The sequence below is a fragment of the Dermacentor andersoni genome, chromosome 11, assembly GCF_023375885.2.
Source record: "Dermacentor andersoni chromosome 11, qqDerAnde1_hic_scaffold, whole genome shotgun sequence".
NCBI classification, from domain to species: Eukaryota; Metazoa; Arthropoda; class Arachnida; order Ixodida; family Ixodidae; genus Dermacentor; species Dermacentor andersoni.
The window spans coordinates 53,425,337-53,451,941 of record NC_092824.1 but is presented as its reverse complement, the minus strand read 5'-3'; the positions used below and the strand labels follow the sequence as shown (position 1 = coordinate 53,451,941).

The 26,605-nt window shown below is 44.8% G+C and overlaps 1 protein-coding gene across 2 annotated transcripts in view; it reads right to left on the bottom strand.

The window, feature by feature from the left end:
• Spt5 (Transcription elongation factor subunit Spt5) overlaps positions 1–26,605 on the bottom strand; it is a 53,928-nt gene that overhangs the window by 22,484 nt on the left and 4,839 nt on the right. For both annotated transcript variants that reach the window (XM_050167819.3, XM_050167820.3), the window contains exons 2-13: positions 24,452–24,698; positions 19,037–19,326; positions 17,869–18,006; positions 16,276–16,375; positions 13,566–13,700; positions 12,038–12,253; positions 9,771–9,835; positions 6,362–6,467; positions 5,449–5,524; positions 4,218–4,369; positions 1,878–2,033; positions 340–437 (exon numbers count right to left, since the gene is read on the bottom strand). In XM_050167819.3, the coding sequence (XP_050023776.1) occupies positions 340–437; positions 1,878–2,033; positions 4,218–4,369; positions 5,449–5,524; positions 6,362–6,467; positions 9,771–9,835; positions 12,038–12,253; positions 13,566–13,700; positions 16,276–16,375; positions 17,869–18,006; positions 19,037–19,326; positions 24,452–24,625 (1,706 nt within the window). In that variant the 5' untranslated portion in view covers positions 24,626–24,698. The remainder of the gene's footprint in view (positions 1–339; positions 438–1,877; positions 2,034–4,217; positions 4,370–5,448; positions 5,525–6,361; positions 6,468–9,770; positions 9,836–12,037; positions 12,254–13,565; positions 13,701–16,275; positions 16,376–17,868; positions 18,007–19,036; positions 19,327–24,451; positions 24,699–26,605) is intronic.

Genomic DNA, 26,605 nt, shown 5'->3' with positions numbered 1-26,605 from the left:
GCTGCGTACTTCCATGTGCCGCTACTAGGTGGCGAGAGCCGCACATCGACCTCTGATGCAACGGTACATCCGGGGACCCGGAGTGTGCAGTAGTCGCCGGTTGCGCCGGCACCATTTTGACCAAAAGGTTCGGTCCCATGTAACAGCTGCACCTCATCATATTGCGAAAAAAAAGCGAGGCCCTCACACCGAGCCTACACGGTACAGCCAGGCAATATCTCGTAAATGTGGCCGTAACTGCATGCAATACTATTTTGCATCAGCGCAGAATACTGGCCCTGGTATCATATCGACAGAGCTGGACTTCCAATCCTGCTAACACCAAGAGCAGACACTCACTCCAACTGCACGAGATCTCCCCACTGGAACTGTCCCAGGGAATCCACTCCGGTTGCCATGTCTGCACACAGCTGCAGATCTCGGGGCAGGACTTTCAGCTGCAACAGAGAGCGCACACAACACCGTGAAGCACGGCCGGGCAAAAAAAGGGCCGCCGGTAGCTGAGGTGAATGGGTGGCGCTGGCTAAGCCTCCTAAGGCCAGCACAACAAACACAGATGAAAGTGGACAAGGTGATGGCTGCTGCCGTGGCTCAATTGGTAGAGCACTGCACGTGTAATGCAGAAGACGTGGGTTTGCTTCCCACGGGTGGCGATTTGTCTTTTCGTTAATTTCCCGTTTAACTATTCCTCATCATTTCTACATTACAATTAAAACAACATTTCACCTTCTATTCATTCAAGTACAGACGGAATCCCACTTCTCTAGAGTGGTCGAGTGGCCAGATGCAGGCTGCGCCAGCGTCCGTAGCTGGTACCTCACGACAGCTGGTAGGTTCCACCAATATTTCTCCTACAGCCCATGGACCCAGCTTGCAGCATGAACCATGTGTGACCTCATTGTGGCAGGGGCCTATGCTTCTCTCTTTTGCGAGAGATGGCAGCAAACTCGGCCAGTACAACGGAAGGCTTTTCAGATTCAAACTGAGCCGGAAGTACATCTGCCAATTGACTTTTCAGACTTCCAGAGAGCTGCAAAAGTGTCCACATATGATCAGGCAGTTTGCAAAAACTAGTGATTAAATTAATTTTGTTGCTTTTTACAATGCCAGCAGCATGAAGAATTTGCTTCCCCAGTTTTGCTTTGTGTTGTGTTTAATTGAGATGAGATATAGTTGAAGCACCACAACAGTCAAGGCTGCAGAGGCACTTTCGTTCAACACATTGCGTGTTAGTAGCATGAAGTGCAGATATGCGCCATGACTGCATGACGTGCCCATGCCACGTCGGAACCAAACGTCACATGCCATGCCAGGCCGAAGTCCGATACAACTGGTGACGATCAGAATGTTTGATTTCTCGCGAACTTTTGTGACTTGTTTAGTCGAAAAGAGGAACAATATACAGCCGAGGGTTAGTTTGTTTTTGATTAATATAGCTATGTAGCTTTATGGATTTTTCTCGTGTGTGTATAGGATTTATGGTGTGTCAGTTTACTTTGCTGTTTATTTATTTTGGGTTAGAAGTGTTGGAGGTCACGTGATGTGCTGAGTTCTAGAGGTGCCAAACAGTTGAAATTGTAAAGGGAGTGGCAGCAAGCAACATTCACTTTGAGACAAGCAAACACACTCCCTGCTGCTGGTACTCACACCAGCGTTGTTGTTACCACGAGTGCTTGCAGTCATTGAGTGAACTCAGCTCATGTGTGTCCTTTGGCGCATGATACCACACTTTAGTTTACTGCAATTTAAACTGCCCATGAAACTATGAGCCACACTTCATGTAATTGTCTAACACTCCGCTATCGCTATCAATGCTTTGCATTTAAAGCAAAGCCACAATTTGTTTGTAGGAAGTGCCATACTTCCGATGAACCTACCTCATGCATGGTGAGGTCGGAGAAGAGGACCACCATGTTGTCTTCCACTCGAACGATCAGGCCAGTGTCACCTTCAAACCGTCCAGAAATTACCTTCACGTGGTCGCCCATCTTGAAGTACTTTTTCAGCTCGTGAGCTTGAAAGTCGAGAGGGTCCTGTGGGAAATCAGGCTCAATGAAATTGGTGTCTGTCGAGACACTAAGGGCAAGTGAGACTGCAAATGTTAGGCATCAGAGTCAATTTCGAATTACGGGATTTAACGTCCCAAAGCAACTCATGGGTTACGAAGCGTGCCACCAGTGTGGAACTCCAAATTATCTTCAACTTCCGAGGCTCTTTACAACGAACTTAATTATAAGCCCACAAAAGTTCTTGCATTTCAGCCTGAACAGAATGTGGCTGCAATGGCGGGTACTCAACCCCACAATCCCGTGCTCAGCAACAAAAGGCTTAACTACGTAGTAGTCGGGAATTTTGAAAAAATATTTCAATGTTTATCATGGTTCATAACTATGGTGCAAAACAATTTCGGTTAATTTTACACTACTAGGGCTCTGACAAAACAAGGCTTTCATTAGGCAAGGGAAATAACTTGGACTGATGATCCCATCACATCGACCGTCCCTTTTTGAAGACCTAGTTGAACATTTATTCGCTATAATGTTTGCCAGGTTTTAAAAAAAAATGCCATCATCAGCAACAGGCACAGTTATTTAATTATTACATATGCAAAAAGAAAATGGTACAGGAAATAATAGCCTAGTAAACAGACCACCAGACTCGATATCAGCCACCATAAAGTTGCTAACTGGACTGGATTGGCTCTGATCAATTAAACTAACCTGCTGGCTAAGCGTCGAAAACAAATAAGTGGTGTTAAAGAAATGGCCACAGTATGGCAAAAGCATGGCATTCAAGACTGGTTTCTATTACTCTGAAGGAATGGTTACAGAGAAAGGGGAAGACGGTGCAGACCCTGCCTAGATTTGCTAAGCATTGTTCAAAATGACATTCAAGAATGTTCAAGTGCATTGTGAAATTCAACAATTTTCAACCTCTCAAACGCGTCTCTTTGGTATTTGAGTGCATCAAGGGCTGCCACATATTGTACTCTATCAGGTGTCATTACATCAGTGTATTCAACATTACTGTTAATCTTAATTGGCATGATGACTTCACAATGCAGAATAACTGAGGAACTGCTTTAAACATTGCGTAGCTTCAAAACTACATGTCAGAGCCTTACATTTGGCCACCATCACAAACAAATGCACACCTGGAAAAGCAACAATACAATCGTGGGTGATAAAATAAAGCGTTCTTGTCTTTAAAATGGCTTGGCCTAAAACATAATCATCGCTGCACAAATAGAGCTTTTTTATAGTGATATATTGTAAAAAACGCACGTCTATCTACTATACATTTAATTAATAGTTATTGACATACAGTACAAGTAAGCGAGAAAATAAATGATGCATGTGTAAAACTGGCATACATTTAGCATAAACCTTGTCATCTTTTTTTCTTTTTTCTTTATCTTCACAAAGTACATATACATGTAAACACACTGCCCAAGTTATATCTTAACATAAACTGTACATAATACAGAAAAGGAAGCATTCTGCACACACATTTTTTTGGAATGGACTCAACCATTGTGACAGGTGGAACACCAATCGCTAAGATGCATACTTACAGTATCCTGTCTTTTTGAGAATGACATCAGTGCAAAGCCCCGATTTTCCAGCATTACCGTGCATACCATAAAGTTTCCCACAAAAATTACTAGAATTAGGTTCTGTGGTTCAGCCAGCATGAGAGCGATAATCATTACATGAATTCCCCTAAAATTTGTCCCCCTGGCTTCAAACAGCTTTGCGACTGTGCGAGTTCACCATTTTTGAACAAAAGTTTACATTAAAGGTCCAACTATTCTAGATGACTATGCATGTGTGCAGAGACTTATTGCCTTTCTGCGTTTAGAAAATTCTGACCGCCAGGAAATTTAGAAAGCTAAAGCATGATAAATGGCGCTGAAAGAACGTCTGAAGCCACAATCGCGAACATTAGGCAAATCCACGTGCTATCCATAATTCTCGTGGTAGCTGAACGGTATAATGAAGGAAGCTTCATGATACATAAAACGGCATATTGTGAGAAACAGGGTGAAGACAGGGCACCGAAAGCAACAAACAATGAAGCTCTGACACTACGATGGTGCAGCAATGCACACAACAACAGTACAGCATCACTTTTTCCCTTAACGTGATTTTCCGAAACCCTATGGCTAGCCCCAGCACTGAGTCGTCACCAAAGACAATGCGATGCGGCACACTCACCGTGAGATCCTCGTGCTTGGGCAGCATGGTGATCTTGTTGCCGTCAATGCTGATGATCTTGCCCTGCAGGTGAACTAACTCACCCTCGGCGACCTCGACATTATCGCCAGGCGCGAACGAATGGCCCTGTTCCTCCTTCCGGGTCTCACCCACTGGCCGCCGCAGTCGTTTTGGAAAGTCAGGAACCATACGCCAGAGTGCAAGGTGTATCCTCTTTCATTTGCTCCTTTGCGCGCATATCCCCTTCAGGAAGAGATTAAAGGGGCCCACTTCTTTAACGCTACTATTTCCGTTCTGGACTTCAGCATGTCAAAGAACTAAGAACAAAAGAAATTATAATAAATTAGTAATAATGCACAGAAACTCAAGTTTTCAGATGCAGAAACTTCAAAATACAAGAAAGATTATAGTAACCCTTGACTCAAATTTTCGTGGCTCTGGGTGCCACATCTCGCTCTCCCATGATGCATTAGTGCAGTGCCCTATAGTCACAAAACATTGAGGTTATACATGGTTGCCAAGCCTTCTCAGCTTGTTGATGGCATCACCATGGCCTCTGCAATCTGGAAGCGCACGGTTAAATTTCGAAGGCCAATGCCTCACTTCTATGGTTACGAAAGCTCTCGGGAGGCAGCCATTGGCAGGCACACCACGTGCTCGGCATGCAAATGTATCGTTCCCATAGTTGGAACACCTTGTTCATGGCTGTGAGTTAATTAGTCGATAATTAGGATAGTGATAATATATCATGCCATAGCGTTTTGTTCCCAGTAGTTTTTCCCAATACTGTGCAAAATCAAATCGCACATAGTATTTTTTTAACCAATGATCATAGTGCTGCACATCGACGTCACGTCCGTTGCATAAACTGCACAACATTGTCACACTGTGATGCTGCCGTCTGTGCCACTCGACGAACTTTCTCAGGAACATTGCAGGGCCCCCTTTTAACTTTATCCACTGACAGCTTGATTTTGTCACATTTCTTGCATCGCCAGAATCATGAAAAGTATACAGCTGCGGGATGACTTCAAAGATTTTGATTGTTCAGCTAGTTTTGTCAAGTTTACACAATGTGGACTCCACGCAAAGGACTATAGTAGTTAACTATAACAATAGTAGTTCGGATGTAAAATACGGTGTGCAGATTGCTCCAAAAATTAATTGCAGGTGGCCTTTAGCTGGCACCCGTACTAGAGTACGACGGCTCACTGAAAAACCAAAAGGATACACTCCAGTTCCAGGCCCTCAGGTTGCTCTTCAAACTTTTCCAGTTCGGACAATGTGGGCTTCACGCCATCGGCAATCTAGAATGACAGAGGAGGAATGGGGGGGGGCACTGAAACACCAACACAACACACGCGACAAGCATCAGCTGCCGTTACACCAGTCGGAATGGAAGCAAAGAAGACCATGCCAAAGCAGGACAGCAAGAGACATGTGGTCTGCATGCGGCGTGATGTACGGCCTATCACAGCCCTCACATCACAGCACTCCAGCAACCTCGCCAAACAAGTTTCCAACATGTACTATCAAGATCCAACAGGTTCCATCAGGACTTAGCCGGTTCTTACAGTCAGAGCAACCATCTTTTAGACACGTCACACATTACGTCGCATGTCATGTTGTACGATATCTCCCACTTAAACAGGGCACCAGAGAAATACTAAATTGATTGAGACTGGTAAAGCGTGTTTCAAAGCTCTATTCTCACGAATTCCACAGTAATAGGTTAATAAGAGAGAACATGAAGGTCAAAGTTCAACTTCTTATTTTTGCGTTGAAACCTCAGAGATGGCAGGTCAGTGTGACGTTTTCTCGTATTTGGGTAGTTGTGGTCAGTAAAATAAATGTCCTTGGAACTTGCCAAGTTCAGTCTCTGGCTACATTCATTAAAATTACCTGCCCCAGAAAGGTGGTGGTGTCGGGTTCGAGTCCCAGACCAGGATGAATTTTTCTTCGACTGCGAGGCTTTTCTTTTGAGGAACCCGTACGGGTTTCCTTCGAAGCAATTACTACAATTGGGTAGATGTCTCATTTTACCTTTATTAATTACTTCTCTGCACCATGCAGGTTTCTGCAAAACTATTACCTTAAAAAGAAAAAAAATGGAGGAAGAAGACATGCCTTGAGTTGTTACTTACAATAGCAGATGTTGCGAACGCCTTGTAGAGGAAGCCCTTGCGACTGTAGCGGTTGCCCTCAAATATAAGGAAGTCACCATCCGTGGTCACTTCACCACCCACCGCCCTGCAAGCAGAAGACCGTGCACAATGACATGTACTAAGTGTTGCATAAATAAGAATGCCAGGTATACACGACTCTTTCTGCTAAACCGCAGGTTGCTCGCTGCTCAAATTTCACATAGAGGTACCATCTGCGAACATTACTTACCGGTGTTGTCCACGATAAACTTGACATGGGTGTTGTTTGCGCGACACCGCTCAAAACATGTTGATTACTCTGCAACAGAATGGTGGCGCCATCTGGCACGGCTACAGAAAACTATCTGTCAGAGCTATAGCAACTGTCGTGTTTTTACTGTAGCCGTGGCAGAAGGCGCCACCGTTCAGTTGCAGCGGGCTCGAAGTCTATGCGAAATTCCATGGAGTCAAGAAGGGGAACTGAAAGGCCTGATCGTTGTTAACTACAACCATAAGAAGCCAATGGATGACGAAGCCTAGGAAGGCAAAGGGAGTTATTTGTATTTTTTTTTTTATTATAGTGTAGAAATAATAAGCAAAAGAAAAATGAAAGTGGGCAAAAAGACAAACTGCTGCTGGTGATAACCAAACCCACAACTTCCGCATAACGTGCGATGAGTAGCACTACCAATTGCACAACGGCAGCGACTGTTCCTCTGTCCCCATTCTTTGGCACTTATTAAGGGTGTACCAATACCGGACAGTACATTTCAAATCAAATATGGAATCAAATGAAGAAAGAAAATCCAAATATTGAATTAAATATTGAATATAAAAAAATTTAATAAAAAGCTTTATGCTGCACATGCTCAGGAGTCTACTTGCATTATGTAACAAGAATGCTGCTAGCTATAAGTAACTTAGGTACCTAGAAATCAAGATGTATAGTATGCTCTACTCTTTTGAAGGTAACTAGTATGCCAGCACTAATAACTCAGTTTTCACACAAAGGTCCGGAAAATATTTTTTATCGATAGAATGTCTGTCGAATTGAATGCTTTTTTTTCCCCTTTCAAGCTGAAAAAATAGAGAATTTATGTCATCCTGCATATCAATGAGGTTTTCATCTTAATAGTGGGCCATACTGCGCTTATAATAGCAATCTTCTATTGCTTAGAAATCTTGGCTTTCCAGCTTTCTTGCAGAAGACAGAAAGGATTTTCCACCTTTATGGCAGGTGGTTTCAGTGGGTTATCGTCAGCTCAGTAAGGCAAATCTGCGCAACCGACAAAAGGGAGGACCGCACATGACGTTACTTAGCACCGCTCTTCGCAGTAATCGACGATGCAAGGGTCAACCGTGCTTGGTACTGACAGTAAAGAACGGGCGCCTTTTCAATTTCACGTTCGGCGTTGTTTGCTGTTTGTCATAGGTTCTCAAATCAGGAAAGTCAGGGCACTGATCACGGCTGGGTTCTTCTCTGAACACATTGAATATTCAAAAAATCAAATAGTAGATATTAAATTTGCGAATTGAATTATTCGAACATTCACAATTCGAGATTCGTAATTGAATATTCAAGTTTTTGCACACATCTGGTATTTACCGTATTTACTCCAATATAGGCCAGCCCCGATTCTAAGCCAACCCCCGAATGTCCGAAGCCAGAAATAATTTTTAAAAAAAACTTACCTCGAATGTAGGCCGAACAAAAAAGTGAAGACAGCACTCACAAAATGAAAACGGCATTTATTTAATATGAACATGCCGAGCTCACTCTACGTTATCATCTATTCTAGCCTTGTCGCTATAGCCCAGACTACATACACTCTTGTAGACGCACGCCCATGCATGCGCAGACAGTGCGGCACAGCTCACGCGCATCGAAATGTGGCGTGATCTCGGTGAACAGCTCCTCGCTGTTATAATTTGCTCATTTTCCTTATCGACGTCATCTCCTCGTTGCGGCACATGAAAAGAGCGTCCGCCGTTGCCCCCTTCTATGACGGACGTTTTGCTCATCGGTGCTGAAGTCCCGCCCGGCTGGAACGTTTGACGATGCCTCTGCGGCTAGCAGAACTTCTTGTTTGAAAGCGGCACTATAGTGGCACCGCCTGTTTTGTGCCATTTCGATAATGCCACACTATGGGCCACGCCGCACGCAGATGCGACACCGCCGAAAGAACAGCACATACGAACCTACCGGCACTGAGGACTGAGCGGGCACACTCTGTATACATCACAGATCACTTTCAAGATATGGTGCCCACGCGTGCGTGCACTTTGTCCACATCACAGATCGCTTTCAAGATACAGCGCCAGCGCAGACGAGCACTTTGTCCCCATCCCAGATCGCTTTCAAGATACGGCAGCCGCGCCGTAAGCAGCAACCGCTGGAGTAGAACCCCCCGCTCTCTCTCACCTCCCCTCGTGCCTCGTGCATGAAAGAAGACGGCACATTTCCGCCCTGCTTTCCTGTCACGTGCGCGATATTGGACCGCGATCGTCACTGACCCTCGCAAGTCAGTTGTCAGCTCGTGTCGACACTGCAAAAGTAAGTTTTATACACCCCATTTTGAAATAAATTGCCGCTAATTTCGTCCGCTGGACCCCATAGTCCATCGTAGTGTGGTCTGCTAAAAGCGAAATTCGTTGCATTAATAAAATAGGTAGAACAAACTAAGGCTGAAGTATGGTCCATTATATCCGAAAGTCCGTTGTACACAGGTCCATTGTAATGAGCATAGACTGTACTTGTAGTGTGACACCGTAGCCCAAAGTAACCTGCAAGCTGCATTCATTTCCGATTTGATATGTGCTGCCAGTTTGAATAATATGTCTGAAGTGTTTCGGTACAACGAGCTGGAAGGTAGACATATGAGTGCTTGCTCTCGGTGTCCAGATGTTGTTATGCAGCAGGTTAACTTCCTTCACTGTTTTCCACTGTCACATCAAGCAAACTTCTATAGTGGCTAGATAGGTGCTTTTCAAGTACGCTAGACATGATAAAACAGTTGACGTTTTCATATTTGACATTCCTGGAGAGAACTCTCACATGGAACCCACATTCTGTAAAGTTGGGAAAGCTCCCAGAAGAATTCAAAATCTTCTAATCCACTCTGCGGCTGAACGCTTTTCGCGATTCTGAAGATGCAAGAAATACTGTAAAACTAAATTTTCAATGGGCCGAATTAACTGGCACCTGAATTGTACATACATGCTACTCTCTAGACAATATGTCTTCTCGCGCCTATGAAAAGGTCTATAGGAAAATTTTGAGCAGCAGCGTAGCGGCACTAGGCATTCAATCTTCTTTCAAAGCAGCTTGAATGAAAACACAAATCACAGGACCAGGGTCAGCAACTAACTTGTGCACGAGAACAGTACGCGTACAAACTGCCTGCCTCACCTGATGGCATCAACGTCAAACAGCTTGGCCGCAGGCCGCTTCGACTTCTTGCGCTTTTCGGGTTCCTGGAGGCAATGCAACGAGAAATTTCATTCACGAGACCGTCTCGTATGGATGGAAGCCCAGAAAGCCTCGTAATGCGTACTGCAAGGTGTTGAACATTCAGAAGCAGCTTTGCTCGGCGTTTACCTACACTCTGTAGAGTAGAATGTGTTCTAAGACGGCATTTGAAAAAATTAAGTCTGACATCACACTGTGCCTCAAATTACTACAAATCATGCAAAGATGCAGCTGACTTGAACATTGCAGTGAATGAATCTGGGTGGCTCCCTGATTTTCCCATTGTTACTTCCATTAGTGCCAGCAGGATGAAGCTGCGGTTTCCCTGAGCCCTAGTTAACATTTGAAGGAGTGCGACTTACAGCGGAATCTCGTATACGATTCTGCATAAAACGTTTTTACAGCCAAGTCCAATAGGAGTAATGTATTTTCATGCGGTTATTGCGATCACATTTTCATCTTAAATTGTATAATACGACTGCAGAAGTGGGCTTTTACTGGTATTTCTAAAGCTCATAGCTTAATATTCCAGTGTACTAGCTTATGAGGAAGCTTTAGCTCGGGGCCTCCTATTTAAATACACGGGAAAGGAGAAATAATTTTTCTCGGCAACCACTGCACCAAATTTGATGAGGTGTCTTGCATTAAAAAGAATAAGTTAAAATCTAGTAACTGTTGGTTCCAAATTTTTTATTTAGGTCGTCAATTTTTTAATAAAAATCTACAAAAATAGCTAGCTTTCAGAAAGTGAAACTATCAAGTTTATAACGCTGTAACTTAGCAATAAAAAAATACAGTAAATTCCACAATTTGACAATTCTGTAAATTGCACCAAATATTCAATTTAAAGTGGACAAAATTGACGCATTATACATGGCTCTCAAAAAGTACCACTACGTTGTGAGTAGAAGTTTTGCACAACTCTAGTAAACAACGTGACAAATTCATAAACGCATAAATACCCAAGTAAGTATCTGAGGAAATGGCACCGCAATAGCTCAATTGGTTAGAGCATCGCACGCGTAATGCGAAGATGTGGGATCGTTCCCCATTTGCAGCAAGTTGTTTTTTCATCCACTTTCATCTTCATTAATTTATCGTTTCTTTAATTCATTTAGTAAGTACAAGTAATTTCCCCTATGTTGTCCTTGGCGTCAATGTTTGTTGGTTTCTTAGGATGTGACTAATTCAAGTAAGATATAAATAGACATATAAGATTTGTCCGCATGGGATGCTCTAATAGATGCAGTTTACAGAACTGTGATATCTGCTCTAGGCGCAGAGCTATAAATTTGTAAAATTCCGTCCTTCTATTTCTTTTTTCAAGCTTACCAATTTTTGAACATCTCATTAAAAAATTTGAAGCCCTCAATCGAAATTCTGCTTCCGACAGACACAAGAATTTAACTTTCTCCCTCAAATGAAACAAATTTCACGAAAGTCGGCCCAGCAGTTATCTCAGAAAAGTGCTTCTGTGTTTTATGTGTATTGGAATAGATGGCATCGGAGTTGGGCCCGAGATAAAGCTTTGTCTTAAGTAACATTCCAACGACCCCTGAACAATGCGCTAAGCCCCAGGCACATTGGAGGAAAAACGCACTTGGCGCGCCACCAGCCATAAAATGAAGCTGAGGCAGTGCGGCCACATCGACTGACGGTGCGCTGCTGCTCGGTTGAGTGAGGTAACGGCAGCTTCTACTTTTTAACCTCCAGAAGAACTTTCTTACGTATATAGGAAAGAAGAAAGTTCAGCACAAACTCACGAGCTATTTCAATGTTGCTAAATAAGAGTGCGTTGGCCGCGGTTCGCCTGGCGTCGAGCGATGCTGCTCTGTATAACGTCTTATGTGGAGCTGTATCACTTAGCTCCACACGAACGTTTGCTACTGAGTTTGTCACAGAGTACACCTATTCTCATAAATTTTTTGTGCTTGCTTTGGATCATATGATTTTCGAATGATACGTGTTATTTTTCAGTTCCCGTGAAGATCGTATCAACGAGACTCCCCTGTAATGTAAGAGACGGCGAAGAATCCAGCACTACCTTTACTGCAAGTTAAAAACGAAACTCTTAGAACTCTTTATCAGGTGAACTTTTTCCAGGTATCTTAAAAGGCTATTGACCATTGCCCACAAAATCATTTTATTGGAACCTTTATGTAAAAAAGCAGTAAAAAAAACAAAGTTAATGAAACAAGAAAACTCACATTTGAGGTGGAGCGCAAGGCCCCCCGGGGGCGGGTGTAGTCGACGCGTGGCAGCAGCTTGAGGTTGACCTGTCCCTGGGCCGTGTCGACGTAGTCCACTTGGGCGAGGTCGTCGCGGTAGATGCCCCGCTTGAGGCGGACCCACTGCTTGGGCCGCAGCTGCGCCTGCTCACGGGTCACCCGCAACACGTCCGTCATCTCCTTGATCGGCACCATCTGCAGCAGCGGAAGGACCGACCCAGCCACCAGTCAGGTTCCCTTCTATTTTTTGTTAGGTTCCCTCGTACAGCCAGGTACAGGACAGGCACATGAAGGAGGAACAGATCACAAAGCAAACGAGCTGAGAGAAAAAAAAAGTAAGTAAAAGTAACAAGATATCCACCAGAGACGACTAGTAGGAATGCACTTGAGCAGTCGCTGTCTCCGTGATACACATAATGTGGAACGTTTGAACTAAGACTCAAAACTTACATCAACGAAGTTACGGGATTGCAAGAAAAAAAAAAACTACTTACAAAGCAGCACTATGAAAAGTAGGCTACAAAGAACATCTTTCCAGACTACAACTCAACTAAGGAGGCAATCCATGCTATGACAACAGTTAGGATAATGTTTAAGGGGGGGCACACTAGTATGGAGTAAATGTTGTTTTATTTTTTTTTAGTTCAAAACCTCACTAATTTGACACTAGGCACAATAGGCCCTAAGCATTACAGGATTCACGTAGGAGCTCCGCTGATGATTATGGCGATGCGGACTCCTCCGTTTCGTTTTGGTTGGACGACAGCATCGTTTTCGCTATATTGCGGCATTCCAAGCTAGCCGAGCTCCGAGAGTTGTCTGAATTGACTAACGTGTGGCCAAATATGTCCAAATTAATGAGAGTTTGATTCCATTAAGAAATGCCTACACCTGCCGTGACCAGAGGACGAATCCAAGTTATCCGATTTTCCGAATTAACGAGGATAGAATCAATGAGGCTTTACTGTTTTTTAATAAAACTTGGTAATCTGGTCGAGTTTCTCATGCTGATTTTATAAAATGCCATCACCTTTTCTTTAGCTGTACGATTTCCCAAGATAACATCCCTTAATTAACTGTTGTTTACATGTACAATCATACAAAAGCAACATCTCAGAGGGTTACAACTGGCACATATCCAGATACCACAAGGCCCAAGGCACACAATGGTAGGAGCACTTACATGACATGACAATTTTAGTACGACATGACAATTTTAGTTACTCTATAGCAGTTCAAAATTCTTGGTGAAAACATGGCCACACTTGATGCTCCAGTTTATTCCAAGAAAACGGTTACCTAGCCTATATGGTAACCAAGCCTTTGTGCTGCGTGGAGTTGATTATAGCGCGAGGCAGAGGCGCTCGTGAAGAAAAATGTCCTCCGAACAAAAGCAGCCAAGGCCGAGAAGGCGAGAGTCTTAACGGGAGAAGCATTACACGCTGCTGTGAGGCACACAATGCTGAAAGCTCACAGAAAAAGGCCAGGCGCGCCGAAAATTACGCACCGTCTGCTGGTAGAGGCCAATGCGCAGGTTGCCGATACCCTGGATGCAATTCTTGACGTGGGTGTGCTTGTAGCCCTCGATGTAGATGTAGCCCTTGACGCCTTCCGGAGCCACCACGCTGCGAATTTGCAGTGGCTGAAAGAGAGATGAAAAAAAAAGAAAGAAAAAAGGCCAGTTTCACATTTACAGCAACAGCAAATTATTAGAACAGAGTCAAAGCCGGATATGTCGAAATTGAAGGAAATCACAAGAAAGTTCCGATATATAGGTAATTTGATATACAGTCGCCGACCGATTTTCCGGACTCCGAAAATTCGGACATGCCCGATTATTCGGTCAGCTTCGCGGCACCGCCATTCTCCCCATAGACAATAATGTATAACAACTGCCGAAAGTTCGGACACGTTGCAACCTCTCGTCTGATTTTTCGGACACTCCTTGAGCCAACTCGATCGAGAGCATCATGCACCGACTCTGACCGGCGCATAGTTCGACTTGCTGAACACCATTTTCGTTTTGAACAGAGCCTCCTTGCTGCCCCACGAGGTGGCGCTACTGGAAATCCCCGCTCATCATCATCGTTTCTGCCTGGTTCGATAGAGTGGCTCTACAGCAGTTCCGGTTTCAGCTTAGTAAGCCATGTCAAGACAATCCGGCAGCTGATTTGTTTCTTCGCGCACGACGCTGCGAGCAGGCCACGTTTTTCGTTTGTGCGACTGGTGTCGGCATGGTGGTGTTTGCTTTGTGTGCTGTGTCGAGGTTTCGATGATCCAACGCGGCGCACGGAAACATCGCGTCAAGTGTCTAATGGCGCCGACAGTGCCCGCGCAGACTTCGCTGGGGAATGCCGTCAAGCGGGTGCCAGGAGGCCTAAGATTTGTCGCCTTCCGATGTGGTCCCTACTGACGCGGAAAATGTTCTGCCGAGACCTGCGCAGTGGTTGCATTGCGATTCCGGACACCGTCTCATTTCACAGTTTCACAGGCGCTGACACTGCTGTACTGACATGCGCAGAACTCGACGACGGCGAGATCATTCGTCAGGTTTCTGCTGCACCGCCGGGCGATGACTCCGAGTCGGAAGATGACGCACCATGTGCTATGCTGCCGTCGCATGCGGAGCGTGCACAAGCAGTGACTGTGCTAGCCGCCTATAGTGACCGTACGACCCTCTCCGAGATTCAGGCTTATCTGATTACGCGTAAACGGAACAGCGTGCAACGGCGCATTCACGATTTCTTCAAGCCTACTGCTGAGCGCGAATAAGCGCGTGGAAATAAAGGATTTCATTTTTTTTTCTTAATCTGCTTTTTCGGACACCTGTTTATTCGGACATTTCCGCAGTCCCCGTGAGGTCCGAATAAACGGTCGGCGACTGTACAAGATAAAAATTTTATACAAAAATTTTCAAGGAAATTTTATAGCTGTTGGTTCTACGCAATAATTCGTTATATGTGGGTTCGATATACATATCATAACACAGGGCAGGCTAATATGAACATAAAATTTGCCCTTATCTCTGGAGGTGCTGCGGGCAACCTGCAGCACCATGCTCCGTTCACACATGCTAACCAACATCATCGTGGTCACCAGCTTAATTTATGCCCATTGGAGGATGAAGGCTTCCCCCAGCAATTAAACCCCCTCAAAGATGGGAAATTTCCTAAGCTCATCATGCCACCTATACTCCAACTCACACATAGCAGGCAATGCTGGAGGAGCTACAAAAGTAGCACACGTAGTGCTGGTCACAGAAATGTATCAATCTGTGCATTTCGCAGTGATTCAGCCTTTAATCGACAACATTTTGAACAGAATAACTTCTTGACATTGGCAAGAGAAAACACTAAGGACGACCAAGCAGACTGATCGCGCGGCTCTAAGTCAACGTCTTGTACGCCGCTCAACCACTGTAAATAACCTGCAAATATATTTGTGTCCCTTTTCTCCTCATAACATTTTGCCTTGTTGCAATATATTAGAACTAGGATTCATGGAGTTAATGTTGAAATACATTTCAATCCTTGATGTCACAATGAAGCAACAGAGTTGGGGTTTCGGTGCAAACTAACAGTAATAAAAAAAAAAAAAACACGTAGCCTTCGTTTTGTTTTCTACAAATCAACTTCTTGTCACAAGATTACAGTCGAACCTTGTTATAACAAATTCATATCATATCTTTTCTACAGTATAATATATCAACTGTGTTCATTTTCTCTGCAATCGCTAAGCATTCCATTTTCCCTTTTCATTTTCCATTTCACAGCTTGTTGCGCAATACTTTGACCTCTGATAAAGTTTCTGAAATAGTATTCCAAGTTTCAGCCCCCCAGGCTATTACGAGCCAATGGGGGGCACGCAAACTGCAGGAGGCCGCTACCACGTCATGCATTCACCCTTCACTCTAAGGAAAGTTTACACCCTTTGGAGTGCCCCTTCTGCCACACAACAATAATCGTCATCTGCCTTGATGCGTTTCCTTTCTTGAAAACGCCGCGCCCGCTACTTTCCTGTCGGGAATGCTATCATGCTGATAACGCGCATGCCGTTCGTTACTGGAAAGTACTGGGCTCGCAGCGTTAAAGAAAGGAAACGCATCAAGGCAGATGAAGATTATTGTTGTGTGGCAGAAGGGGCACTCCAAAGGGTGTAAACTTTTCTTACAGTGTTTATCCGCAAGACGCGACAAGCAGGAGAACACTGCTCCTTACCTCTTCTGTGAACTGGTAGGCAATGAACTTTCGCATCATCTGCAGCACTGTGGCCTTCTCCTCGCCAATCTTGCACTTGACCATCCACAGGTTGGGATCCCTGGATTAGAAACCGACGACACAGACACCATTGCTGAACAAGAGCCTTTTTTTTTTTCAGAAGAGAGCCTAACAGTACAACTGTCAAGTTAATGACCATTAGGCTATCCGGCACAATATTTTGAAGCCTGATTTTTAGCATTCATTTCTCGCTGTCGCAATGGAGGGTAAGAAGCAAGCGTGAATTCAGATCGAAACAGGTGGCGTGGGTTAGAAAACTTGCATATGTGGTGGCATCAAATCTTTCTCTAAGAAACGTTGCTGAAACGCAGAAAGTGTATGTGGCCTTGACTGCCATCGGCAACATCGGTCAGCACCTCAGTGCAGCCAAATCCATTTATAATGAATGTAATTAGTTCAACGAAAAGTGGCCATTATACCAGCAGTTCATTGTATGTGAATTTTCCCTTTGAAAAGTGCTAAACTTAACATCCCTGAAGCTCGCATAAGCAGTTATATTTAGAGACCACTTTGGATCGAAAATTTTATTTCCGGTATTTGCATTTCGGTTCCTGGCACCTTTTCCATACCTAGCTGCAAATCTCTGTTAATAGCCCGCTTGATCTGAGTGCAGCGTCAACCTACATATTGAAATCCGGTGTCGCAGCTTTTTCAAAATGCCACCCACTTCTGACCATTTGCCACTTCGACAAGCGCAACTGCTGCCTTTCGTTTTCTTCAATCGCTTGTGACATATTTTACTACCAGTGGGACTTGAGTGGGTTCTGGATATGAAAGTGAAGCTTTCTGGTTGATTCGTAAGCACAAAATACTACGGCATGCCGCCATTTCACAAAGGCCTCGTCGTTACAACTGTGCATCACTCAAGCGAGGCTCAGCATGCTGAAAGATGTGAAGTTATGCATTCTGTCGCTTCGTCAGAAAAAAGTCAAAAGTTTGAGAAGTAGAGCGTCATCGCAACCCATTATCACTGATCAGCACTCAGCAAAAACATAAGTGAAGTGACATTGAACAGTGATCTCCTGATAATTACAAAGTACTCGCCAACATTTTGCACTGTACTGCCCTAAGAATGTGCCTGGAAAGCAACATAACTTCTTTGCAGCTTCTGAAATCTGCATGCAGCCGTTGCATGCTAATCCCAAAGGTCAGAGCTTCATCGCAGTTGAACTAAAGTGGGGAGCAAACTCCTTCAGGGCCAGTTCTGTTGCCCTTTTGTACTTCGGAAGGCTTACTTACACATTTTATTCACTACGGACGCACCTTCTTTTTTTCTGCGACCAAAACTGAAGCGTTTGTTGTAACAGTATGGGAATTTAGAAAATCATTGTTGCATACCGATGTACTTTCAATACATAGGGTGTGGAAATCATAACTGCACTGAAACGTGGTCGTTATAGCCGTTAAGATTGTTATAACTGAGATCGCTATAAGTACTGTACTGCTACAGGTTTTCACAGATCGCCTTTAATACTGTGCACCAGGGCATGGCTGCGTTTCCAGAGGAAATGGAAACAGGCCTGTTGTACTCACTTGACGCCAGGAAGCAAAGTCTGCTGGGCAATCTCGTCGGAGAGCTCGACGTCGGCCTCCCGGTAGCCGCCCTCTGCTGCCGTGGTGTCGGCATACTTGCGTCTATAGTAGTCTTCAATTTCATCTTCCTTCTGAGACCTTTGCAAAGAAAAAAGAACAAACATTATAGCCGGCAAGATCACAAGATATCAAATACAATGGAGAAACTGCAACAAGGGGCGTGCACAACTCCTTCTGGGTTAGGTAAGTTTTGTGAGAAACAAGAAAGAATCACACTTGCATAAACTTGAACTTGAAACTTAAAAACAATAAGGTCACCTGTGAAAGCTAGCGAAGAAAAGGGAGGCCACCATATGTGCGGCTTGCTATAAAAGCCACAGAGGGTGCACACTGGCGGAGTTTCGTAATTACTCAGCACATCGTAATGGAATTCCAAGGTATTCATCCAGCCAGGATCGTGGGGGATGTATCCTTTACAGAAGCACTGTGGGGAACAAAGCTGGTGGGTGGTCAAGATAAGCACAAGACATTTAGAGCACGTCTTGCCCCCTCATGCTAACACTCGCATCCGCTCCCACTGAATGGGAACACACTCACGTACATACTTGTGTCTACACCTACTGTACTTGCTGACAGTCACTCATGTTCATGCTCACTCACACTCAAACTCTAACTCAAACACCACTCATCTTTCGTTCATGCTAACATTAACCGGTGCTAACTCCCATTCACACTCACGTATACTCACACCCTTTGCCGTCAACATGTGATCTCATTCCTGTGAAATGAGTCAACGCGGTGATCTGGGCGAGCTGGTTATGCATTTCTAAATGGTTTTTGCACTAGAAAATGTGGACAAGGAAAGGGGGTACAGGACACATGAAAGGGGGATACGTGTCCTGTACAGCCCCTTTCTCTGCCGTCTTCTAGCACAAAGGCCATTTCGAAATGTGAAACAAGTTTAGAGCGAGTCCGAGTCAGTGTACTCGCGAGTAAGGACACCTACCTATGTAAATAGAGGCACACAGAATGCTAGCCTGAAATAGATGTATAGCACAATCGGACTAGATCAAGCAGGCTAGGCAACTATTTGTCGCCACGCTGTGTCAAAGAGAATGCCATTAGAAGTAATAATCATCGTCACCTAATGTGAGGACTGTTTCCTTACGTGAGCATCATCTGCAGGCGTCGGTGGGAGTTGAGCTCCTTGGACGACGTCTCCTCAGTGGCCCGGTGGGGGTCGATCATGTCCTCGGCCCCTTCCTCCCAGTCTTCCTCATCCTCAACTTCGTCATCCACCTCGGCCTCGTCCAGGATGAAGCCACCGAAGCGTGCCTTCTTGCGCCGCTTCCTCCTCGCTTCATCTTCCTCGTCCTCTTCTTCCTCCTCATCATATTCCTCCTCGTCCTCTTCATTCAGGTCCTCGCCCTCTGGCTCTTCCTCAGGCTCGGGCTCCTCCTGTTCAGCAAAGATTTTGAAGCATTCTACAAACCGTTTCGGGTCTCTAAACTACTCACTAACTCACCCAGAGGCGAGATTGAGAGATAGTGCAACTTACTGTATTTACTTGAATCTAGCACGCTCTTTTACAGGAATCACCGAGTAAAAGTGACGTTTGCTAGATTACAGTGCGAAACTAAACATGCTATAATGAATACCTACCATCATAGGATTTTGTAATCATTGTGCATTTTTGTGATCTAATACAACCTACACATCGCTGCGACTGTACAATCTCCTATATGTTTGTGCCAGCTCCAGAAATCATTTGGTTGTATAGTGTATTCTAAAACATTACAGTTAGGCTGCGACGGTCTGCAAGGTTTTTAAGAAAATGTGGTATCGCGAATGTCATAGACAGCACCAAAGATGTGAAGTTCTGGCCAGACGATAGTGATATTGAGGCCTGCAACGGCAATGATAAGTAATACCTGCTCTACTGTAGCCAAGTGAGAAAATGTTGTTACTCTCTCCCTATATTCATAAAAATTTAGTTAGTGAACAATCAAGAGCATTGTATTTATAATTTCTTGAAGTGTGAACATCAGGGCACATGTTACAACTGAGGGTGCATTAGAATCAAGTACATAAATACGGTAAGTACTGTGCAACAAGCAGCCAATGTTCGTGCTACAGCAAAAGCTGGATTTTTATTTTTCAATGTTGTGTATTAATGACACATAGCTTTCTGCCTGCGAACATTAAAATTCTAAGGAATCCCACATTCGCAACAAAAGGGTGGAAACAGTATGCTTTTACTTTTAGTTTGCGCTGAGTGCTTGTTTCCTTTAGGGATGCATATGTACTTCATTAACGATGATTTGACAAGCAGTAGAAAACTTTAAACATCAGAGACCGACGAGCAGCACACAGTTTCTAGATTGCATTGACTTGTTCAGCAACTTTGCTGTTGATTTCGCCAGCTTCAGAAACTTTTCTCAATGAAGTTGCTCGAAATAAGCACCTCTCTGGTACAGTCAACTTCCATTAATTCTGTCCTGACGGGACCGACGAAACTGGTCAAACTATCCGACGGGTCGAATTACACAAAAGGCAGGAAAAACACTGAAACACGATGTTGAGACACTTGGCCTATTGCCTTTAAAGTTAGTTTCGCCACAATACAGCCCTGTTATGTAGTGATGCATACCAAGCAGCGTAAGATGCTGCTGTTACGGATCATAGAAGGTGTTCCTTAACTTAAACATGCACATGTGCCATCTACGTCATAGTGTAAGCACCAAGACGCCTAATAAGTTTAATGGCAGGGCTTCAGACATTTAGATAGATCTCTACTCTTTTGTTGGCTTTGATTAAACACCCCCTCAACTTTCGGGCCTTTTTCATCTTACCACCTTCCTTCTTGCAAGCTTTCCCAAAACACAGATGGTTTTTCTCCGCTTCTTGGTGCATGGCGCATCCACGCACGCATAATTGAGAAACGCATACGAGGCTCTGTGAACGGTCTCCGATACAAGACACACAAGGCAGGAGAAACAAGGGCTCAGATCGTCACAGCAATGTCAGAAATCGCTCTGAATGGCTGCCAGTATGCTAATTAGGCATCTGGGTGCTCGTACTGTGACCGAACAAGGCACGTGTGCACCTGTATAATTAGGAAATGCGCACTATGTGCCATGACAGTGGTCCCTTTCCATTCTTGGTATGCCTCACTGCAACAAATTGCGTACGCTTCATGGCATAACATGGCTGTGTGGCGGCGAAGCTGACTAGTCATTCGAAGTATTCGGCGACGACCAATTTTTTTTGCTGGAAATAACGGAAGTTTGGGCCCTGTTAAGAACGGCCAGCTGCAGTACAAGTTTGCCATCCAGTTGCAACTGTGGAAGAAACATCTCGGGAGCATCGCCGCCAACCTCTAGCCACGGCGTGGCAAAGTCGACTTTGTGTCGATATCAATACGCGCATCCTCCACTCTCCGTCGGTTCAGCTAGGAGCCGTTGTGACGGAATGAGTTCGGCGGGCCAACTATTGTTACCAAACTCCCCAACGCGGACCTGATCTGCTACGGGTGCGCGAGTTGCCGCGGTAACGCCGTTTTGCGCTCATTCCCACGCACCCGACCAAGACGCAAGACAACGCGCTACCCGGAACGGCTCCGAGTTCTATGAAATTCGCGTGGTGTCGGTTTCGGGCCGTAAACACGTGTGTGTGTGCATGTGTGTGTGTAAACCGTCCTGCGGAGAGGCGGATAGTTTGCGATGACTAAACGAACGTTCGCATCACCTTGTATCGCGGGAGGACCGAGTGTTTAAAAACTGCTGTTGTGCGGATGCTCGACACACTTCTCTTAAGCAGTCATGTTGGACTGAGACTCTCTCTCAAGCAGTCATGTTAGACTGATGGACTTTCTCAAACAGTCATGTTAGACTGATTTAATTACTGTAAATAAACCCATATTCCTCGTTTTCGATGAGAAGCAGTGCTTCCCTTCATCAACGTCCTCAGCGTGGATAAGTTGGACGACAGCATGGGCCAGCTACCTTCTAATTCATGCCCGACTCCAATCTTGACAACGGATCAGGAGCGATGGGATTGAGCCCCAATCCTGACAGCCCATAGAAATGTATGGGCGCTGGCCGGGACCTTCGGTCGTGTTCATATTAAACTATAAATGAAATTAACTGGAGCCGAATTAAAGGAAGTCTACTGTATATACGGTGTCTTGTGCTACTCCAAGAGAAAGCACAGGGGCCCTATAACATAGTCTATTCCAATCTCCTGACGTCAAGTTTTACCTAACCATAATGCGCAGCATTGTTTTGAAATGGCCAATTAAACGTGCTTTTCGTTCATAGGAGGTCACTGTTTTTTGCTTTCAAAGTGAGTGGCATTGCCTACATTGAGCAGTTTTTCTATCTAATTGGCTGACACGAGGCAAGGAGCATGCTCAAGTGGAGAGGGTTTCGATGGGGCCGAGCCAGCACAGTGAAAGTAGATAACTGGATGAGAAGGGTGGCGCCATCGTCTGCGATTGGTCCGCTTTCCCTTAGCTTGCGGTGGCCGGTCGAAAATCACGGCAGTGTGTAACGAAAGGTTAAAAATGCCGCTCAAACGGATCTTCAGCAAAGAAAACTTGGAATAGCAATGTCATATATGTGCCCAAAAGGCTCGATAATGTTATACTTCCACGCAAAAATGTTTATTATACGCAAATAAATCCATGCTCTCCAGCAGCCTTGAGGTGCCAGTGCCAGAGCGATCGGCCGGCAGCCATCTTTTATTCCTTCCCGAATGGGGCAGCACCCGGCTATTCAGATAAAAATTCAGTTTTGTTTGGCATATTAAGGCGTCTTCAACGCATACACGTCCCTTCGATGCATTGCGTTTTCATGGTTTTACGACATCGCATGACAGACAGGAGACGTGGGCGCAGCACGAAAATGCTTGACCTATAGCAGAGGGCTAATGACGAAAAGGGCGTAGAATCAGAAATAATTACTTTTCTTTCGTTTGGTGTAATCATGCATAATCAGTGTGAAAATATCATATCAGGTAGGGTGGTGTTGCAGTTTTCGTGACGTCAAGTGACAGACAAGTGAAGTGAGGTGGCTAGAAAATTTTTTGGACCAATCCTGGAGGGCCGATTGTAGAAATGGAATAGAAAAAAAAAGTTCAGAATAGCTTTATGTTATAGCACTCCAGGTCGAATCACAATTTCTTTCCTCGCATTCAATTCTTGCAATCTTTCAGTACTCTTAACAATTTGGTAACAAAATTTATTTCTCGTAAAGTTTGCCGCAACATTTGTAAAATTGCAGACCCAGCCCAGATCAGTAAACATTAAGAAACATTTGTGAGGGGTGGCAGGTATGATGATGACAGGAAAGTGTGGTGGCAGGAATGTTCCTCCTCAAACTTGCAAGTTAATGGCAGCAAGTATGTTTGTCACAGTCCATTAAATGGTTAAACAGGAAATGCGCCAACTTGCACTGGCAGGCACCATACCCAACATATAACAATTTTGGTTTGAATCATCACATTAAGTATGCTTCTCATATTACACTTGGGTACTGAATTGTTTGGGGTTTTCTACTTCCCGTTTCTTTGTCCTACATCAAGAACCCATATTCTCAAAACTTCTCTTTCACAGGAGTTTTTTCTTACTGACTGGCGCTGAGCTGCCTGCCACTCACAATAATGATTGGCATGGTAATGGCCAATGCCCCATATGTAACAGAAGTTTTATGAATCTGAACCAGGCGTTCTTCAGTTTCATCGCATACAAATCAACTCCTAAAGTTACCTTTAACCCTCTAATGACGGCACATGTAAATTCCGGTAAAATGTTTTCATTTTCTATATAAATGTGCAAAACACATCAAGAATAAGTATAATCAATGAAAACAAAGATATTGTGTGCCAACTATTTCAGCGATAGGGGGGGAACTCAAGGCAGAAAACTGAAAGTGGACTTCACACCAAGCCGCTTATGGCTTCGTTTGGAATTCGTGGAGGCAGCTCTCGTCATATGCGAGCCATAGGTGTACATTTCATTTGCTTTACACCATGTGTGTGAAACCACTGCAGCCGGAAATCTTTCATCGGTCTGTTGCCACTGACCGTGCTTTCGAAAGAAAGCGAGTCACGTGCCAAACTTCTCCCTCGCCCTGCCTTCCTGCTCTAAACCAACAAATAATGCTTGCTGCCTCTCATTCAGTGTTGGCCGAAGACATTTAGCCAGAAACCATACTCAATGCCAAAACTCTGTAAGAAAAAAAAATTCTGGGCTGTAGGCAACACTCATCAATAAAGGGTTAATATTATGCTTGCGTTCACACAGCAAGCGGAATTTTACCCAACTGCAGCCCTAGCAGCAGAGAACGAAGGGTCAACAGAGGCACAATGTTGACCTACACTGGCCCTGCTTTCAGAGCAACCTCCTCGGTGGTGTTAGGTATGCTATCTTACAAGTATAACTCCTTTCCTTGTTTACATTGCACATCATCATCCCTTTCAAAGGGTCATAAGGATTCCCACATGCAAGTGAGACCAAATGCAGCCCCCATTTGCAGAAAAAAATCAGAGTACTGTGCGACAAGTGGTACAAGATGCCACTTACTTCAGCGCCTTCGGGCACTTCTTCGGCTTCGGCAATGCCTACACCGCTTCCGGCTTCGCTGCGGGCTTCCTCATCTTCCTCCTCCTCTTCTTCCTCTTCCTCAGCATGCTCGCTGCCCTGGAAGCTGCGCTCACTCTCATTGTCGGAGTAGTTGCTTGCCTCGCTGTCCGACATGGCTGCAGATGCGCCTTCACCGAGCCTCACCAGCAGTGGGCTTCCCTAGGGAAGGGGTCCCGTCACACCTGCCCTGAAAGGGGAAGAGACAGCTTTAGAACAATTTACAGGTACTTGCATATATAGACATGCATTTTTCTCTGCCCATAATAAAGGTTTTGCATTTACTACTGCTATAATCTCGCACAAATTATCTTGGGACAAATTGCTATGATCTTGCACAAGTATAAAGTATCTCTTTCTGTGCCATTTTGTGACCAATTGGTTAATGGACACATTTTCTTTGTGATATGTTAGTGTAATGTGCAAGTTTGCAAGTAATTAGTGGGCAACCTAGCATGAATTACATGGCAGTGCCTTTACAGGGGGCTAGCAGTCTGTGATGATGCAGGGCCAACCTTCTGAGCAGTTTAGTCGGCTTAGTTCCAACTCAAAATGTGAAACATATCTTTTTGTCCACTACCACACATCAGAGTGCAGAATCCGGAGTAAACAAGAAAGCCACCACAATTCGCAGTGTGCTATAGCGGCATTACAAGACAGATAAAATTACTTAGGCATCTCCAACCTCTCAGCCAGCCGCCTGGTAGTCGATTGCAAGCAAGAGCTATCAAATCAGCGCGCATTGCGAGCATTCTGTCGCAGCACCAAACATGTCCGGTTCTCTGGTAACCCCAGGCAAGCTGGGCGTCTTGACATATGGGTGGAGACGTAAGCTAAAGCCTCTTTATACTACTATTCCCGACCTACTAAACTCCGAACCTGCATAGATCGCCCTGCTCCAGCATGGCTGGCCTAGTTCACCCTTTTTGCCACTAGGGACATAATGTACGAGCAGAGTGGCGTTAGTTATAACCTACTGTCTGCTTTCGCAATCTGTTCCAGCACTCGTGCCGCTGTTTCGGCACTTCTTTAACCGTCTGTTTAGGTAATCCATCGAAGGGGAAAAACGCTGTTTATCACATCGTACGTAGATAATTATGCAGACCCTTGACCACGAAGCAAAAAGCCCTCGGCAGTTATGTCAGTGGCCTTATCAGTACGTTTGTTACGATATGCTAATATTTAGAGGCTAAATGTAGCTGGCAGTGCGTACCAGATTATCAGATTCTCGTATTATGATGTACGGATAATTGCAACAAGTTTTATGAGTGGAAGAGTCAGTTACCCACAACGACAGCAACTATGGTGAGTGTGTTTGTTCCTGCTGTCCTTATCTCTTCCGCTTCTGCTCTGTAGTTGCTTTATTTATCAAGAATTGCTACTTTGCTTATGATCACGATCATAGTCGAGATGTTGCCTGTCAGGAAGTTTGCTAATAGAAGTGTTGGGCCTCTTTGATCATACAGTCCCAGACTGTCCGCAAATCATCTGCGGCTTCTGGTCTGACTAGCCCTGACAGAAGAGCGCATCAAGTCACGTGATTCAGCTGTCAGGGACTGCCCGTGGTTTCGTTCGAAAGCACCGTGACCAGAAGTCACTCTCCTGGCTGCCGTTGTCTGCTTAGCTACGCAGATAGCCCCCTGCCCAGCAAATTCATTAGCGTGGCCACCGAAGTGGTGCAGTCTCAGAGGCCCCGTCCCCGACACAGCCATAAAGCGTGCATAGTGAAATCAAAAGCCTGAGCGCACAGTACGTATTCACAAAGCACGGTTTACGTCGCACTCCCACTCTTCGTGCCCTTTAACCGGTGTATTTAGGCCAGCTCGTTGCCAGCGAAATTTAAGCGGAATTCCTAGACAAACATAAGCAAAATAGCAGTTGTGCCGAATTGTTGTTCATGCATAAAGCACCCGCCTATATCTCCAAAGATCGTGAGACCGTGTAGTAAGTAAAGGTCCAACACATGTCTAGGAAAGAGCACATGTACACCGTCTACTAATACTGCATGTTGAAAAGCAAACGCTCAAGCTTGGCAACAGAAGGGATCAACATATACGTCAACAGCAATCGGCGAAGCTCCGACTGTATACCACCCCA